The sequence below is a fragment of the Carassius gibelio genome, chromosome A23 (assembly GCF_023724105.1).
Source record: "Carassius gibelio isolate Cgi1373 ecotype wild population from Czech Republic chromosome A23, carGib1.2-hapl.c, whole genome shotgun sequence".
NCBI lineage: Eukaryota > Metazoa > Chordata > Actinopteri > Cypriniformes > Cyprinidae > Carassius > Carassius gibelio.
Window position 1 is genome coordinate 10,771,610 of NC_068393.1, and position 17,659 is coordinate 10,789,268.

Below are 17,659 nucleotides of genomic sequence, written 5' to 3' on the forward strand. Positions count from 1 at the left end.
TCACTATATTCTGATACAACCGAGGCTTAACATTTTGCCCAGTTTTACCCAGTTTGTGAAATGTGGCAGCAGGGCAGAGACTGCAGAAGTAGTACAATTTTACTTTTTTTATTTTTTTTTTTAGTCCTGTGAAGTGCATGGGAGAATGTGTTGTGTTGAAGGGCGAGGCATGATAGACCAGGTGGAGATAATCAAAATAAAAATAAAAAAAGGAAGAGAATGTGTGCTGATGCATGCTGGGGAGGAAAGATCCATGCAAACAATAGGTACCAGGTGCACTTTTCTCATTCACAGCAAGTGCTGAGAAAATATTAGTTGAATACACTGTGCTTTAGCTTGGCATGAAGTGGAAAGATAAGAGGAAAAGGACACGGAGTAGGAAACTCTCAGTATAGTAGACAAAAAGGCCAATTTATTTGCTTGAAGGCACAACAGCAGTGGTCAGATGAGAGGCCTTGAGTCAGCTTTGATCCAGCAATCCTCTTTACAGCATTGAGATGCCTACTCCTCTTAAACTTCCAATAAACACCAAACACACACATCACTCCCCCTTCAGGTTGTTTTGGAAAATGAGTGACCTAATGTCTCTTGTCTTTCTGTAGAGTGACCAGTGATGCATGCAGAGGCCAATCAGACTCAAAGAGCAGACGGTCAAACCAAAGAGCTGAGCACTGTTATGGAAGACACTGAGGTATCAGAAAAAGGTAAAACTCTCCTAAACGTTATTCATTTTTGAGTAATGTTTGATGTTAAATTGTATATATTAATTGATTAGAATTTGTCCCACAAGGTACTAAATAGGCTTAATTTTTTATGGTTATTCTATTTTCTCATTTTCTTATTTTGATTTTAGGATGAATTATATACATTTCTTGATAGTTTACATAAGATTTATGCATTTAGCTATAAATGAGTGCAATTATTATTACAGTTACTTTCAAAGAAACTGATAATTGTTTGAATAGTTTTTATTTTACTGATTTTTGTGCCGTATATCACACACGTTGGTAAAATTGTACCAGGGCAGGTTCTTTCAATGAAAAACCTCACCATAACAGTATATGTTTGTATGAGAAAACACATCTTCCTTGCATCTGCTCTCACTTGGCATTTATGAATTAGATTTTCCACATGAAGAAACCACCATGTATGGCCTTTAGTGAGATGTGGACTGATCTGCACAACAGTTTCACAGGACCACATTAAACATACCAATTTAGAACTGCGTTTTAAAGCACATACCATTAATTACAAAGAAGATGAGTGAATAATTCATTATGCTTAGGCCACTGCAGGAGCAGAATGAGGTTGGAATTGTACTGATGGGCAAAAAGCCTGGAAGAGAAGCTTTTAGCAAATGTTTCAGTCGTTGCTGAGGAGAATAAAGTGTGCAGAATAGAACCTATTGGACATGTATGGGGGGATATCTCAGTTGAGCCACTGTTGTTCACTCTTGAGTGCTCTGTTTTCAATGGAGCATATCAGCGCCACTGGAAAAAATAAAAAGGCCGCTGAGGTGCTGTTTGTAAAGGCATGTAGTACTTACACTGCAGAGTGCTCTCAGAATAAAGATGCCGAATAGACCTTCATTTTCACCGCATGTTTACAACAAAGTTCACAAAGCCTTGTGGTTTACACATCCTGCCATAGAGTCAGATAGACAGGCGGATGGATGAACTGATGGATGTATGGATAGATGGGTGAATAGATGAACTGATAGATTGTTGTGTTATCCTCTCACATCCATGTGCACACATTTACAAAGCCAGAACATTCTCAATCTCTCTATCAATCTCTCTCTCGTGTGATCTGAATAATATCCTTTGAATTGTAGTCAGTAAGAAATTACATATTGGATATTTCGTAAGGTATCCATAAGTCCTGTCATTCGTTCTGAGCTGGAAATATGGATTGCTTTTAAGATTGCACACATATTAAGGCACACTATGCAGTGACCTCACCGCCTCTTTTGGAAGTAGCAACACAATGTCAGTTTAACAGCTTTTATGCTTTTGTATTTTATATTAATCTGATCATAACATAAAACATCTCTGCTCCAGTTCTCACAGTCTTGACGTTGTGAGTTTCTTTGTCCACCAGATGTCAGGGTTGCAAAGAATACATCGGCACCTCATTCATATCTTGACAGATCACTAGTTTTGACCCTGTGTCTAAGAAGAGTAGCTTCCTGTTCTCATCTTGTGCTGTTTAAGTGCTGTTGTTGGTTTTTCTCCTCTCCTACTAAGATTAATGCATGGCGGTATAAAGCAGTGCTACCTTTCTCCTGGTACTGAAGAATATTAACATGCCTTGAAACCAACAGGCACACAAATATTGCAGGGCTGTATGTGGAACAGCATGTCATCAGGAAAGCATTGTGTTGCTTTTTAAAATCATGTTACCTATTCAGAGTTCGCCTAAAAATTCTGTCATAAATAATGCGTCATAAATAATGCATTTCAAAATAATTAAAATGCTCACATTATTCAAAGAGCAGCAGAATAGTCTTGTGTTACCATAAGATGACAAATATAACTGAAGTAGGCCTAACCTTCCTACAAACTTTAACTGTGTGTACATCAGTGTGGAATTGTGCACCGTGTTGACAGCTAACTCATTAAGGTCTAAATGAAAGTGATGAGATGTGATTTTAGACCGCATCTGGAACAAATGGCCCAGGCGTTCCCTGTTCAGTCTAGCCAATTTCGGGGGCCCATACCAACCCTCCACCCCCTCCACCTGTCGACAGCATCCATTGGGCCGGCACACACACAGGTTTAGATCTGTTTATCTATTTATTTCACCGGGTTTGTACGCAGTTGGTCTGATATGAATGTGATTCCACGGTTTGATGCAGAGACAGATTGTAAAGTGTGATTTGATTAAGTCCTTCATTAGGATTCATCACTGAGATTGGATCAGAAAAAGGTCACTGCAGTGCAAATTCGGCCCACTCACCCCCCAACGGCAGCCCTCGCTCTCATTTGCCTTCGCTTTCTCATTTCTCTCTCATTTGCTCTAGTTTGGATGGGCGACTGAAATTAATTTGCTGTGAAAATGGGGAAAAATGAGCATTATGGGCTGACGGAGGAATGCAAGGTGAAAGTGACATTATCTCACCCTCCACGTCTCCTCCCTTTTTTCTCTTTCCCCTCCTCCTCCTCTTCTTTCCTGTTTCCGTTCCACAGCGCCTTTGCGGGACGATGGTGCCACAAATCATTTGTACGCTCTCATTTGGGTCTACAAGCCGCGATGGTGCTTACTGCTCACGGAGCAGATGACTTTCCGGGGGTGGGTAGTAAAGGGGGAACGGCTATTTTCTGGCACATGAAAACATCAGCTGGAGTTGGAGCTGAAATTGAGAGGGAAATTGCTCATGCCATATGTCATCTTTCGCTGAGGGCTTTTTTTTTTTCATTGCGTGCGTGTTATGCATGCTTTTGCAAGTGAGGCAGTTTGCTTGGTGTTAATTGTTGTCATTTGAAGTGTAATGTGTGCCCTAATGGGAACACCAGTTTCTCTATATCTGTAGACCTGCTGGTGTTTAGTGTACTTTAAGGCTTAGGCAACAGAAATTCTGTGATTATGTGATCTTTCTTCACATTAAGTGAATCAGTGGCTTCAGTTATTTTAGTGAGCATAGGCTGGGGAACCATATCCCTTTCTACATTCTCAAGCGGCAAAAAAACTAAACTATCAGAATTGATTTTGCTATGTTGATCCTGTTCTGACTCTCAATCTAACCTGGATCAAATGCATGTACAGTATGTTAGACTGTCTCTGCTTTCTCTATCGATTGGCTAGTAAAGTCATCTTACTCAAATGATAGTGAGTCATGGATGCAGTTTAGCGAAAACACACACACACACACACACACACACACACACACACAAAGAAAAAGAACAATAAATATGGGTGTTTAAAGAAAGGTAAAAACATGACTAAAAGTTTTGGGGGGAATTTCTTTCTTTCTTTTTTATGTAGGCCTATATATATTTATTTTTTATATTTTTATTTTTAAATAACAGTTTTTTCTTCAACCATTTGAATGAAAGAATCTAAAAGAAGACTGTTTGTACAAAAAAGCAGTTCACAAAAGATTCTGGGGAGCCATTACTTCATCTGAGTCAAAGGTAAAAATAAATAAAGTTAATTGCAGGCAAATCATTCTTTGTGTGTGTATACATATATATATATATATGTGTGTTTGTGTGTGTGTGTGTGTGTGTGTGTGTGTGTATTATTGTCATCAATAAAATATATCATCATCAGTGAACTGTTCCCCATCTGAAATGTGTAATCTGTTATAATGAAAATATACACGCAGCATTCTATTATATTAAAGTGATTTTGTGACGTTGTGTTTATGTTGTTTGAGGTTTAAAAAAATGTTTTCCACATAATGTATATTATTATTTCTCCTCTATGCTTACATTATTAATAATGGACATAATTATTATTATTATTATTATTATTATTATTATTATGTACATAGAACTGCCTCAGTTTATAGAAACAGACACCAGCATTGTAGGTTACTCTCACAGGAAACAGTCCTCATCCTCCATAAAATGCGCAGCACACATCTGAATATTTGGGTTGAACTGTTCCAGAACAGTGTTGTAAACACAACGTAACCACTGATCCATTCTGTAGTAGTGTCCTCTTTTGGAAGGTCAAACAAAGTAGATTAGCTTTCACAGGCATTGTGCCGGTGGCAACAGCGAGAAGAAAAGTTACACCCTGTTTCTTTGCGTGTACATTTGGGTGGTGTTATGCAAATCTTCCAACGCCGTGATGTAGACATGTGGGGCGTGTTCGAATGAGCCGTTTTAGAATGGTGTGGCTGACTGTTAACTTTGATAAAGGATATCTCTTTGGAGTTGAGACTTTAGTCTTTGCAACTTTAAAGATCTTAATGCTGCAAGAGCTTGTAACACTCAAAAGAGAAAGAAAAAATTAAAATGGCATCATATGACCCCTTAAAATAAGAACCTTTTATTTAAAGGGGGGGTGAAATGCTATTTCATGCATACTGAGTTTTTTACACTGTTAAAGAGTTGGATTCCCATGCTAAACATGGACAAAGTTTCAAAAATTAAGTTGTACGTTTGAAGGAACGTTCCAAAAATACTCCTTCCGGTTTGTCACAGAGCGTCGCGAAATGTCACAAAAGGAGTGTGTTTTTGGTTGCTAGGGCAAGACAACCCTGCACAGATTACCAAAAGAGAAACAGCATTAAGGGACCAGTGGATGGAGTTTATTTTTACAGAGCATCAACGGAGTTGTGCAAGTGTTTGTGTTTGTTCCCTGCATTTCGAAGATGCTTGTTTTACAAACAAGGCCCAGGTTGACGCTGGATTTGCACATCGTTTATTTCTTAAGGATAATGCAGTCCCAACGAAAAAGGGTCACGATCGTGTGTTGGAACCGCAGGCGGTGAGTAAAACTGCTTCAAATATCTCTGTGTTGTTTACTTAGCTATCGGCGTGTAAGCACATCAAGTAAACAACATGCGATGTTGTTATCAAACTGCACTTTCCACATGTACAGCTTAAAAAAAAAAAAAAAAGACGACAAAGTGAAACTTAGTCATTTTCCAAAACCGCTAAGAAAATATATACAGTTTCAGTACATACCACATAGAGAAGCCTTTGCTGATGCTGCTCTTGTTAAATTTCAGCCTCTGGATCTGTGTCACAGCTTCCAGACGCGCTCAACACAAAATCCTACTGGCGCTCGTGATTCTTTAGCTCCGCCCACACGTCACGCCTCTAGGCGCTTGTGTTTTTCCGGGAAAAATCGGTACAGACTATCTTTCTCTTATAAATATAATAAAAATAAAGACTTTTTGGAGTTATGAAGGATGCAGTCCTACTCTATAGGTACTCAAGATTAACAGGATATTGAGTGAAAACGAGCATTTCACCCCCCCTTTAAATAGTTACTTTCTATTTCATGAGACACATTTTTATTCACAAAGTCTTACATTTTTTTTATTTTATTTTTTTAGTGATGGGCTCTATTTTCTATTACTAAATCAATAAAGACAACTTTAACAATAACTTATGTTAGCATCCACAGCAACACACATGAATGTTCTGAATTAAGTATGTCATGTTTTCCTCCATGTCGTTATTGCTGTAGTTGTGGTGTGGACTTTGCTATTCGCACAGGAATTAGAACAGCTTTTTTTGTGCCTCTGCAACAAAGGAAGTGTGAGTGTGAGTTTATAATCCCTGGAGGTCTTTGAATGTCTACTTTCTATTTTCCCAGAACCCCAACTTCTCTCTCCATACAGACACAATTATTCCACCACGCTGGATGTATTACCACTTGTGCCTGAACTGATCACCCAAACCCTATGAATGACATTACAGAGGGGGATTATCACCACACACACACACACACACACACACACACATACTGTATGCACATACAGACATTGCTTGAATAGTCTGCTGTAGTTCTCAAATAGAAATACACCTGACCACTCATGCTTGATTCATCTGTTATACTCAAACACACGCAAGACATATGTGATCACATGAACACACATGTACGGATCATTCACACACTGTTGCACGGCCTTGCCCTGGAAAGCATGCATAGACACATGCGTACACTGCGAGTGTGAAATAAGAATCATGCCCTAAAGCAGACTTCTGTACTCTCAATGACGGTTCCAAAGGGACCTCCATCTGTGAGATTCAGATGCGATATTTATTGCCGAATGAGATGGCTGTTATTAAAAGCCATGGTTGTGTGAAATGTTTGTGCCTGTGTACACAGGTACTCATGCACAAATAAATGCCAATATGTATGTTTTACATTCTCTGTCTCGTCCTCTCTTAATACAAACACGTTCATTTCTGAAGGCCTGTTTCCACCTCAGAGTAAAAAGGGTAATTGTGAGGTAAAGTTTAAAATAAGAAATTAAGTCACATTGTGATTTTATAAATAAATATATTTACATATATTCTAATTATTATAACATTTACTGATTATTACACCATTTTGATTTTACTCTACACTTTATTACAACCTAATTTCATTGTGTTTAATCCACTTAAACATGTAAAATTGAAGATTACTTAATTCATTTGTATTAGGACTATTTATTTATTTATTTATTTATTGCAATAACTGGATGGGTGGATTTTTAGCTCCCAGCAACTTTGCGAAGGACTGGATTTGGAGAGTAAATGGTGGAATTAAGTATTGTTTTATGGATATTTTGAGTAAACGCAAAGACCTTCTAGTGTTTTCTGTTCAGTTATGTTGGACATATAGAGTTTCTTTGGCTGAATTCTTTGTGATTAACAATGCACTAAGGAGTAGAGGCTGTGGTTAGACTGAAAGGATGGTTATACAATGACTGTGGTGTTTCTGGCTTCATTCATTAAACATATATTTGATAATGTCAGTATAATGACATGGGGGAAAAGGTATTTCTAAAATTCAAATACATAAATTTTGAATAAACACTTGTCTTAAGTAAATGAGTAAAATTAAAAAAGGTATTTAATTTTGTTAATTTTACTAAATTAAGCAATTTTTTACTTTGTCGAGTAAAATGATATTCAAGTAAATATGTAGGCCCTGACTTTATTGAATTCATCTGGAATTACCTGGCTTGTGAAAAGTGGACATGGCAAATAAAATAAATTGGCAAATAAAATAAACAATAAAAATTCTTTATATGACAGGTGGTTGGAGGGGAGGAGTTAAAATAAAACGCATTGATGATATCAGCGAAAAGGAAAGTTGTTATGTTTTGATGAATGATTACAAATTATTTTTTTTCATTGCGGTAATATACACCAATGTTTTATTCACAATAATACCAAAAATGTCTATTATAAAAGGAAATGGGATGGATTTTGTTTTCATATCAACTTAAAAGTCTTTTGACAATAGAACTGCGGAGCCCAATTCTACTTTCTCAAACTTTGAGAGCTTCAATTGCACTGAAAACTTTTTATTAAAAACCAATTTGGCAAAGCCTAGATATGGCTGTAAACCATTTTGCCTCTCGCTTTTGACAAGCTGGAAATGAATAAAAACTGCTGATGGTCCCTGTTCTTTAAGTTCCACTTCAGCTCAGCTAGTTTAGAAGATCAATCAGAGTTTGGAACTCAATTTAAACATTTAAATTTACTAGTATATATTTTGAAAACATTTACTGTAATGAATTAAGGAAATTTCTTCTAATAGCTTGTCTGTTTTAAAATCTCTATAAACCCATGTGTTGTCATGTCTTCTTCTTCCATCCATTCTTGGTTTGGCGGCTAAGCAGTACTGCACCGTTTCTGCTGTGTGGAACATGGCATGTCTTTATACTAAGCGCCTCAGTCTTATCTGCTGATTATAGGGTCGTGCAGCTCTGAGGACTGATGGTTGAATGTTTAAGGTTTAAAAAGATAAATTGACGGCTGCTAGGTGTGAAAGAACTGTGAGCTTTCTTTTTTTGCATCTTTGGACACAGATAATGGACTAAAAGGCAGAATCTGAAAGGTGAAGCAGAATGGATATATACTTGCCGAAAAGAAAAGTAAATAGCTGAAGTTTTACTTGTATCTGCCTATTCCACTCAGCATCTTCCCTCATTTCTTTCCTTTCCCTTTTCATTCATTTTCTCTCAGCTGATAAAAAAAATTAAATAAAATAAAATAAAAAAAGCTACATAAAAAAATGCAATTCAAATACACTCTGAAGTGCAAAAACAGATAAAGCAAATATTATACTAATCAACATTGCAGAGCAAAAATTAATTCCCAGTTCTTTAGTGCTCATGCAGTGGTCTGCACATTAATGACTATTGAAGAAATTGACAAGTTGACCACATCAAATAACCCCATGGTAAGTCTTGTTGCATTCACAGCAACCTCCTACGAAAACTCATTTGTGACCTTTCAGTCCTGGCTCCCGATAGAGGCCAGATTGGCCCCAAGCAAGGGGTCCAGCACTAAGATTATCTCCCTATAATTACCTCACAAAGATGAAAGGAAAGAACAAGCTGTTTTGCCTGGCTGCCGCTATACAGTACATGTAAACCTGTGTGTTCTGCCAAAGGCTTGAGTAGAGTTTGTATGTATGTGTTAATGGTAGCTCACGTGTGTAAGTATTTTTTCCCTTCCCAAGTCTCCTAAAAGCACTATGCTAAAAGCCCCTTAAAGCTCCTGAATGATCACATGCTAACAACCCATTCAAGAGTTTGCCCACAACACACATCTTCTACTCCTTTCTATCACATATGTGCTGTGTACGTGTAACACGGTCCATTATGTAATGGTACCGCAGTTATACAGTAGTAATTTTGTTGAGCTACTATGCTGCTTCCAATGGGCTCTTGAGAGTAAACAACGTGCTTCACTTCACATGGTATGCATTATATGGTGCCGCATGGAGCACAGGTAACCATAATCAAACTCCACTTACATATCTTTATCTGTTCTCTTCTGTTCTCCTTTACCCAGGAAACATTTCCTATTAATTATATGAATCACATTGGTTTGATGGAATTTGAAAACTGAAAACATGAAATTTACAAATGTGTTCCATATGCAACACCTTATTATAGTAAACACATTTGGGATGAAATGGACTCAGAATCATTGAAAATAAATGCCTGATCTCAATGAAGCTCTTGGGCCAAAGATCTTGGGTCAGAAGAAGGTTATTGATTGAAAGAGTGGGACATTTTAGTTTGAAACATGTAAATGTGCTCTTTGTATTCTTTATGGTTTCATATGGTTTATTGAAAATGGTTTATTTTTAAGAAACGTTTTTAGATTTATCTTGACTTGTCATGTTTTGTTACAGTCAAATAATGAAGTTAATTAAAATTACATTATTACATCATTGCATTACACTGAAACTTCTAATAATATAATAATATTTTATTATCTTATTAACTTACCTTGTCATAAATGTCTTATTACCTGATATTATAAGATATTACCTGATATTACCTGATTTTATAAAATATTAATAAGCAGTAGAGCAGTTATATATATTAAGAGCATATATATATATATAAAACTTTTTAGTAATGTTTTCTTTTTAAAATATTTAATTTATCTTTATTATAGCATCATCCTGACCTCTTGACCCTCTTGTGTCTGAATAAGAGTGAATCCCTGCATTCATGTTCCAACCACTAGTGAAAACCCTTCCCAGTGGGCACATATGAATGTGTTTCTCAGGTGTCCACATACCTTTGGCCCTATAATGTAGGTTTCCATAGCCTGCGGGAAACTGGAGTGCCCCATTATTCAAATAATGTGTTCTCATCCCATCAAGTCACTGGAAATGATGTTAGTACTTAAAGGTTCCAAGTGTTTCCGGTAAAGACCGTAAAACCCATATGCACCCTTTACAGCTGAATGCAAGACTCCTCAAGAAAAGGTTTTCACCTACAACAGCTGTGTTCACTGCATTTTTCATGTCACACCACCTCTGTGCATGTACGTGTGTGCATGAGCATTAAAAAAAGTACACCTGCTCTGGAATGAAAAAGTCCCTTGTCTGCAATTTACATGCAAATAAAAATACATCAACTTTCCAGCACAGAAATGCATTCTGGGATTGTCAGTTTCCTCTGACCCGCACAGGTCAAGCAGAAGTTATTGTGCTTGTTTGTCACATTTAAACACATTAAATTGCCCTTGTTTCTCTCTCCTCCCAGTCAGACCCAAAGAGTTTGTACTCTTCGGTCCAAGAAACTGAGGGGAGAAAATGGCCAATTCTCTTATTTAACCTCTATTGCCATATTTATATAGCTATTTAACTCGCGCAGGCCCGCGGTTATGATTTGATGGTGTTTGCTCGACCCCAGGCTCTGAATTATGGAATATCATTGAAGAGTAGAGTTGTTTTTCATCTTTGTTGTGAGGCGCTATTTGTTCCCCCTACAGTTCCACATCGCTGCCTCTGATTGAACAGAAGAGAAGAAAACTGTCAAACTATCATGTATCTCTCTCTCTCCCGCCCTTCATTTTTTCTTTTACTCTCTCGCACTTTAATATAGTATCTCTCTCATCCGCACACCCTCTCATTCTGCTTCTTGTCGATTTCCCCAGTGTGCTCGTAAACTGCTAGTGTAATTTAAATATGGAGCTCCGCGTTAGCAAGAGGCACTTTGCCTCTATGATGGGGGAGAGGATAGCAGAACAATAAGGCGAATGAGATGGGGAGGGTGGAATGGGAATTGGCTTACATTATCACACAGCATCTAAAACCAGAGTGCAGAGGGCTTCAAACACAATGCACACTAACATCCCTGCCCTTGAATGCTAAGCAAGCCTATATAAAGCAGCACAAAGGGAGCAATTTGTTTCGTTTGGCTTTTTCCTGCAATTTCACTTCGCGGCAGAACTTTGTTGTAGAACGAAAAGAGATTCGACATCAAAATGCACCGAGCATCAGAGGCCAAACATCAAATGGGCTGCTCAGAGCAAGGATTGGCTGAGAGATTAGAAATGTACTGTATGGCTCTCTAGGCCTGCAGCGGCACCTGCGTGTGTGTTGTACGAGGGCCAAAACCTTTCCACAAAGTGCTGCACTGGAAAGATAACTGGAGTGTTGTACCTGAGGGTCTTGCTGCGATGAAGCTTTTCCTTGGCTTCTGTCCCCAGCTGAGAGTTTGTGAACATTTCAGAAGGACGTTATTCGTTTTTTTTGTGCTGTTTCCAGCACAAAACCGACATCTATTTTTTAGCATGAAAAAAATGCCACTTGTTCTCTGATCCGTTCTCTTCTTCTACTGTGTCATCCGGGTGGTCCTTCTTTTCCCTGATGATGTCTTTAATTTTGTGTTTTCTTCTTTTTCTCTTCCTCTCCTCCACCGTTCCTCTACGGCTTGTTCGGCATTATGACTAAGAGTCACTTTGAGTCACTGACCTGCTCTTTATCGATCTGAATTTATCTCTTTCCCAGTTTCACTCAACTGGACATCATCAATAAACAAATCCTCAAAATGATGAAGACTGGATTAGTTAGAGAGGCGTACTCCTCATTGTCTTAGTCACAGAATGGCTGGTCATGTTTTGTGTTTCTTTAGACTGCTTTCTTTTATTTCAGTCCTATTTCTCATGGCACTCAGCATAATTATTGATCTGGGAAATGTATTCCCTTTCTCTCAAGCTTCCTGCTTGTTTCATTGTTCTGGAGCGCTGGGCAAGTCTATAGCCTATGTACCTTCTGTCTTAGTAATACTTATACTTCCTCTGAACGATCCAGAAGCTTAGATTTGCAAATATATTGTTACCGAACACTGGTTCGCTTTCCTCAAGAGCAAATAACCTCTGTGTAACCTCCTAACCCTTGTGTTAAGCATGCCACTATTTTGAAGAGAATGTCATTTGTGGCGTTATTACAAAGTGTAGCCTACAATACAGCTATGAATGGATTTGAAGTTTTAGAGCCCTACCTGGCAGAAAAGATTGAGTTTGGACATTTAGTATAGAAAGTCTTGACTTTGTGGACCATTATGAGAATTAGGGTTTGAGTCTGGCTTGTGTCCTGATTTGTCCTATTTCCTGATTTGTTGCACCATTCTTTCCTGTTTTCTTTATACTCAACTTTATAACTGTAGTATTGAAATTGTAAAAGGGGACAAAATTACCTATTTAAAAATTTACAAATCTCAGGAACCCAAGAGTCCATCTGTTTTTCACTGGTAGAGGGTATAAATGGAGACTCAGAAGAGTTCATTATGGGTTCAATTGTGTGTTGCTGAAACATTATTTTAATTGTTAGAATGTCAAAGGATTAACATTCTCAACCTAAAAGTGAACATGCAGACCAAACCGTAAGACGTAGAGACTTGAAACTTGGAGGGATGGTGGTATTACATTTACATTTATTCATTTAGCTGACGCTTTTATCCAAAGCAACTTACAATTGCTATATATATCAGAGGTCGCAAGCCTCTGGAGCAACTAGGGGTTAAGTGTCTTGCTCAAGGACACATTGGTGTCTCACAGTGGATTCAAACCCAGGTCTCTCACACCAAAGGCATGTGTCTTACCCAGTGCGCCAACACCACCTCTGGTATTAAAACCATCTACAACATCACCAAGGCTCACAACAAACAAACAAACAAAAAGTACAAAAGCAGTCGTAACTCCTAAACCATCATTCGCAGACTCAAGTGCTCAATCCATTGGTTCAGGAAATTATTATTTTTTTAAACTTACTTTTGCAAACTAGTCCTTGGTTTTTCACCAAACCATGACCAAAACCAGTGCAGAAATCTTCTCTGGAGAGTGAATAATTACCAAAAAGAAGTTGAACTTTCAACTCCCCATCGCAATGTGAAGTACTCAAACTGTGATTACAGTATAAAAAAAAACACTGAGTTTGGCCTCTTGGTGGTGCTATAATGGCGGAAAAAGACAACAACATAAAAACAGCTGAAGCTACACTCCCGGTTGTCCGAAAAGTCCCAGTTTATCCAACTTCCACAAGGGTCTATGAGGACATTCGTGTATCTCAAAAAACATGGCCGCCATCAGCCAATGAATTTTGAGCACCTGTTAGACAAAGTTTAACGGAGGCTGATCGGTAAAAAAACTCAGTGGGCTTGTTCAACTCATGGTCGTAGAGGTCTATAAGAACTTTAAAAGATATTGGCCACTAGTTGGCACTGACTAGTTTTACGCCTCTGTAATCATGTGGTGTTTCACATATCCACACAATATACATAACATTTCATAGTTCTCCTCATACTGAGCAAATTTGCCTCAAGAACTGCCAGTCTCAATCAAATCATTCATTATTATTCTGGATTATGTAAAAACTACCTTTGTGAACTAGTCCTAGGTTTTTCGCTCAACCTCGATATAAACACCGCAGCACAATTCCTAGATCTCTCTAGAGATCAATAATTATCAAAAAATGTTAAACTCTACCTTTGAGTAGCTACAATGGGGTCTTTTAGAAAACCCAAATGCCTATAAATCCAAAACAAAAACTCAAAACTTCACAAAACTAGGTGTGCAACATATGATTCTAAACAAGCATGCAACGTTTTATGGAGATAGGACCATAGGTGGCACTAAAACATTCACAAACGTAAAAAATCATCATATGCCTACATCATAGTTCATTAATAAATTTCCTGGATTTGCCAAAAATGCTATTTTTAATCATTTATTTAGGTGATTACAGGCTTTCTAAATTTTTTTTTTTTTTTTTTCACATATGCTTAAATGCCTTAAATTGCTTAAACCCTGATAATTGCTGGTTGCAGCTACATTTAAAATTTGATCTCTGAACAGAATGCGGACTCATGTAGCCCTCTGGGGTTCTTCATTTATGAGTCACACTCAGGACCTTCGGGTCAAAAATGACCCAGAGGCCGGGATTCAGGTATACTTTTTTTCAGTAAAATCAATCAAATGTATTTTTGTTCAATAATATTTTTTCTTTCTTTTTTGGTGTTTTGAGAGAATTTTATGATAATAATGAATTTTTATGCAATAATTATGATCCATTTTTTCCCATTGAATATAATAGAAAATTTATATATATATGTATTTTTATTTTTATTTTTATTAATGCTGTATTTTATTTTAAAGTACAGCCAAAGCCTATAGAAAACAATTTTTGAAATTAGATTGGTGCCATCTGGTGGACAAATTAAGCATTTTATCATGCAATAGCACATTTTTACCACTATAGAGAATGTACAGCTCTCTGTAGAAAGGCTTGTGAATTCTAGTGATTTTTGCACATATTTGCCTATTTATTTCAGGTTGTGGATTTTAATATATAATCACAGATTCTCAAAGACTATTTTTGTCAAGTTTTTTTTTTTTTTTGTTTGGTTGATTTAAATGGTAATTTCAAGTGCCAGTTTTACTTTATAATACAGTCAAACCTGAACATTGCACTAGAAAGAGAACAAATGGAAAGCATTTTGTTACCCATTGTTTTAATTCTAACTTAATAAAAAAAATTACATTATTTAAATCATAACATATTTTTATTTACCTTTTATTATAAACATTTCCATTAAAATTATTTTTTGCAATTCAATGAACAGTAACTCTTCAAAATTGCCAACAGCAATTATGAACAAAAAACAAAAATAACAGCAAACGTATAATCATTTTCAAACAGTACATGTAAATGGAAAATAGAAAAATAAAAAAAGTGTCACGCTGGGCCTGGGTCGCTCGAATAGGCCTGGAGGTTACTAGGGAAGAATTCCATCCTTTGACCTTACTCTGTTTGTGCGTGTGTGCGTGCGTGCGTGCACACGTGCTTGTGTGTGTGTGTTTGTGTGTGTGTGTGTGTGTTCAAGAGAGAGACATGGTGTGTGACTTTTGCATTTTGGATCCAATGTCTCCCCTTTATTTGATTCATTGATTTTATTTCACATATTCTCACATATCTCTGTTACAGTTTCACCAGTCTCATATTTCCCTATGTGTGTGTGTGTGTGTGTGTGTGTGTGTGAGTGAGTGTGTCTATTTTGCAACCTTGATGGCTTACAGCCTCATGCTTTTATTGCTGTGCACTTTATTTCTTACATTGATGAATAATTTCTTTTATTTCACACATTTCCCAAAATTAGCTTTTGCAATGATACTTTCATTTGTGTGTGTTTTTGTGTGTATAAGTGTGTGTGTGTGTGTGTGTGTGTGAATTTTTTTGTCTGTTTTGCACTCTTGATGTTTTAGAGATTCACCCCTTCACTGTTGTATGCTTTTTTTCTACATCGTGGCTGATTTGTAGATTGTACACACAAAAAAACTCAGTATTTTCATATTTTTGCAAATTTCCCATTCATTTCCTATGGCGGGTCATTTTTGATCCGAAGACCCTGAGTGTGACTATTTTTTTTACGACCACTTAGACTTTTAAAATCCTGTCCCCAATTTTTTGGGGTGTTCATATACCAAGTACCAAAAAAGTCACCAAGTTTCGGACCATTCCGATGAAGCTACGATTTGTAACATTTTTTTAAAAAAAATCTTCGGGTCATAAATGACCGAAGAACCCCAGAGGGGTAGATGAGGTCACTTCCCACACTCTCAATCTGTGCATGATTACATTTCTCAGTATATGATATATCAGGATATGATCTCACTCACTGACTCACCATATGGTGGGAAAGTAATCTTTTTCTTTGTCATTAAATCAGATTAGAAGAAGGATGGGGGTTTTGCCTTTGATTTTTATTGACTAATAATATTAATTAACTAAATAATAAACACACTTTTTCTTACTTCAAAGAACAAATGATGCAGTCACGGCCATTAGATGACTGGTTAACCTCATTCTAACTAGAATTTGAAACTGGCTGGTCAACCCATATAGTGAAGTGCCATGTGACCAAGTATTTGTGCTCTGCATTTAACTTATCCATGTGCACACACCCAAGGGAAGTCGTGGCCTAATGGTTAGAGAGTCGGACTTGCAATCGAAAGGTTATGAGTTTGAGTCTCGGGCTGGCAGGAATTGTTGGTGGGGGGAGTGTATGTACAGTTCTTTCTCCAACTTCAATACCACGACTTAGGTGCCCTTGAGCAAGGCACTGAACCCCCAACAGCTCCCCGGGCGCCGCAGCAAAATGGCTGCCCACTGCTCTGTGTGTGTGCACTTTGGATGGGTTAAATGCAGAGCATGAATTCTGAGTATGGGTCACCATACTTGGCTGAATGTCATGTCACTCAGCAGTGAACACACACCTGGAGCAGTCATGGTATTAAAGGTGAAAGAAAGTGCTGGTTATTCATTCCCCCTACCGACAAATCCTGTTGGACCTGAGACTTGAACCAAAGACCTTCAGGTTGCAAGTCCAACTCTCACTATCACTGCTGAGTAAATTGCTAAAGCATTTACATTATGTAAGTACTTGAAACGAGTTGAATTACAATATCCCTGATACATATTTTACACACAAAAAAAATAAATTAATTAAGATTGATTTAATTGGTAAAACTATACTTGAAGTTTATAACGTATATAAACTTCAAGTATAGTTTTACCAATTAAATCAATTAATGCAATAGCTAACAATAAATAGTGAGCAATATTTTACTGCATTTATCAATCTGTTAATGTTATTTTACATATACATTTCAAGTTGTATGAATTAATTCTTGTTATTAATTATGAATTAACCTGAATTAACTATGAGCAATAATACATTTATATTGTAATGTCAACCTAGAGTAATAGATGCTGTAAAAATTGCTGTTCATTGTTAGTTCATGATACCTAATGCATTAACTAATGGTAAATAATTGAACCGCATTGTAGCTTGTTCAATTACAAGCTTCTTTAGATAATTATGTGTGAATTTGTTAGTTAATTAATTACATATCCACATTTTCTGCATTGATTGTCGGGAGAAATCATATAAAATGAGAGTACCGCACTTTGTAGAAGTCCTGCTATTTTTTTTTTTTTTTTTGTAACATAATAATGCAAATGATCTGTCTAATCATGAATGTAATGTGATGACCATTTATGAGATTATTGAAAAAAATTTATTACCCCTGTCATAATACTAAAATTATTTTTGGTAAGACTTTACTTAAAGCCTTTATATATATAAGAGATTAAAAAGTAGTTTTATTGCATTAATTGTGCCTTATAATGCAATCTCATGAATAATTTTAACCACAGCTAATATATTATA

The 17,659-nt window shown here is 36.9% G+C and overlaps 1 protein-coding gene across 2 annotated transcripts in view; it reads left to right on the plus strand.

Annotated features, from left to right (window-relative positions):
- Positions 1-597: 597 nt before the first annotated feature.
- The window catches only part of LOC127944966 (myelin transcription factor 1-like), an 86,942-nt gene continuing 69,880 nt past the window's right edge, over positions 598-17,659 (plus strand). For both annotated transcript variants that reach the window (XM_052541406.1, XM_052541407.1), the window contains exon 1: positions 598-704. In XM_052541406.1, the coding sequence (XP_052397366.1) occupies positions 614-704 (91 nt within the window). In that variant the 5' untranslated portion in view covers positions 598-613. The remainder of the gene's footprint in view (positions 705-17,659) is intronic.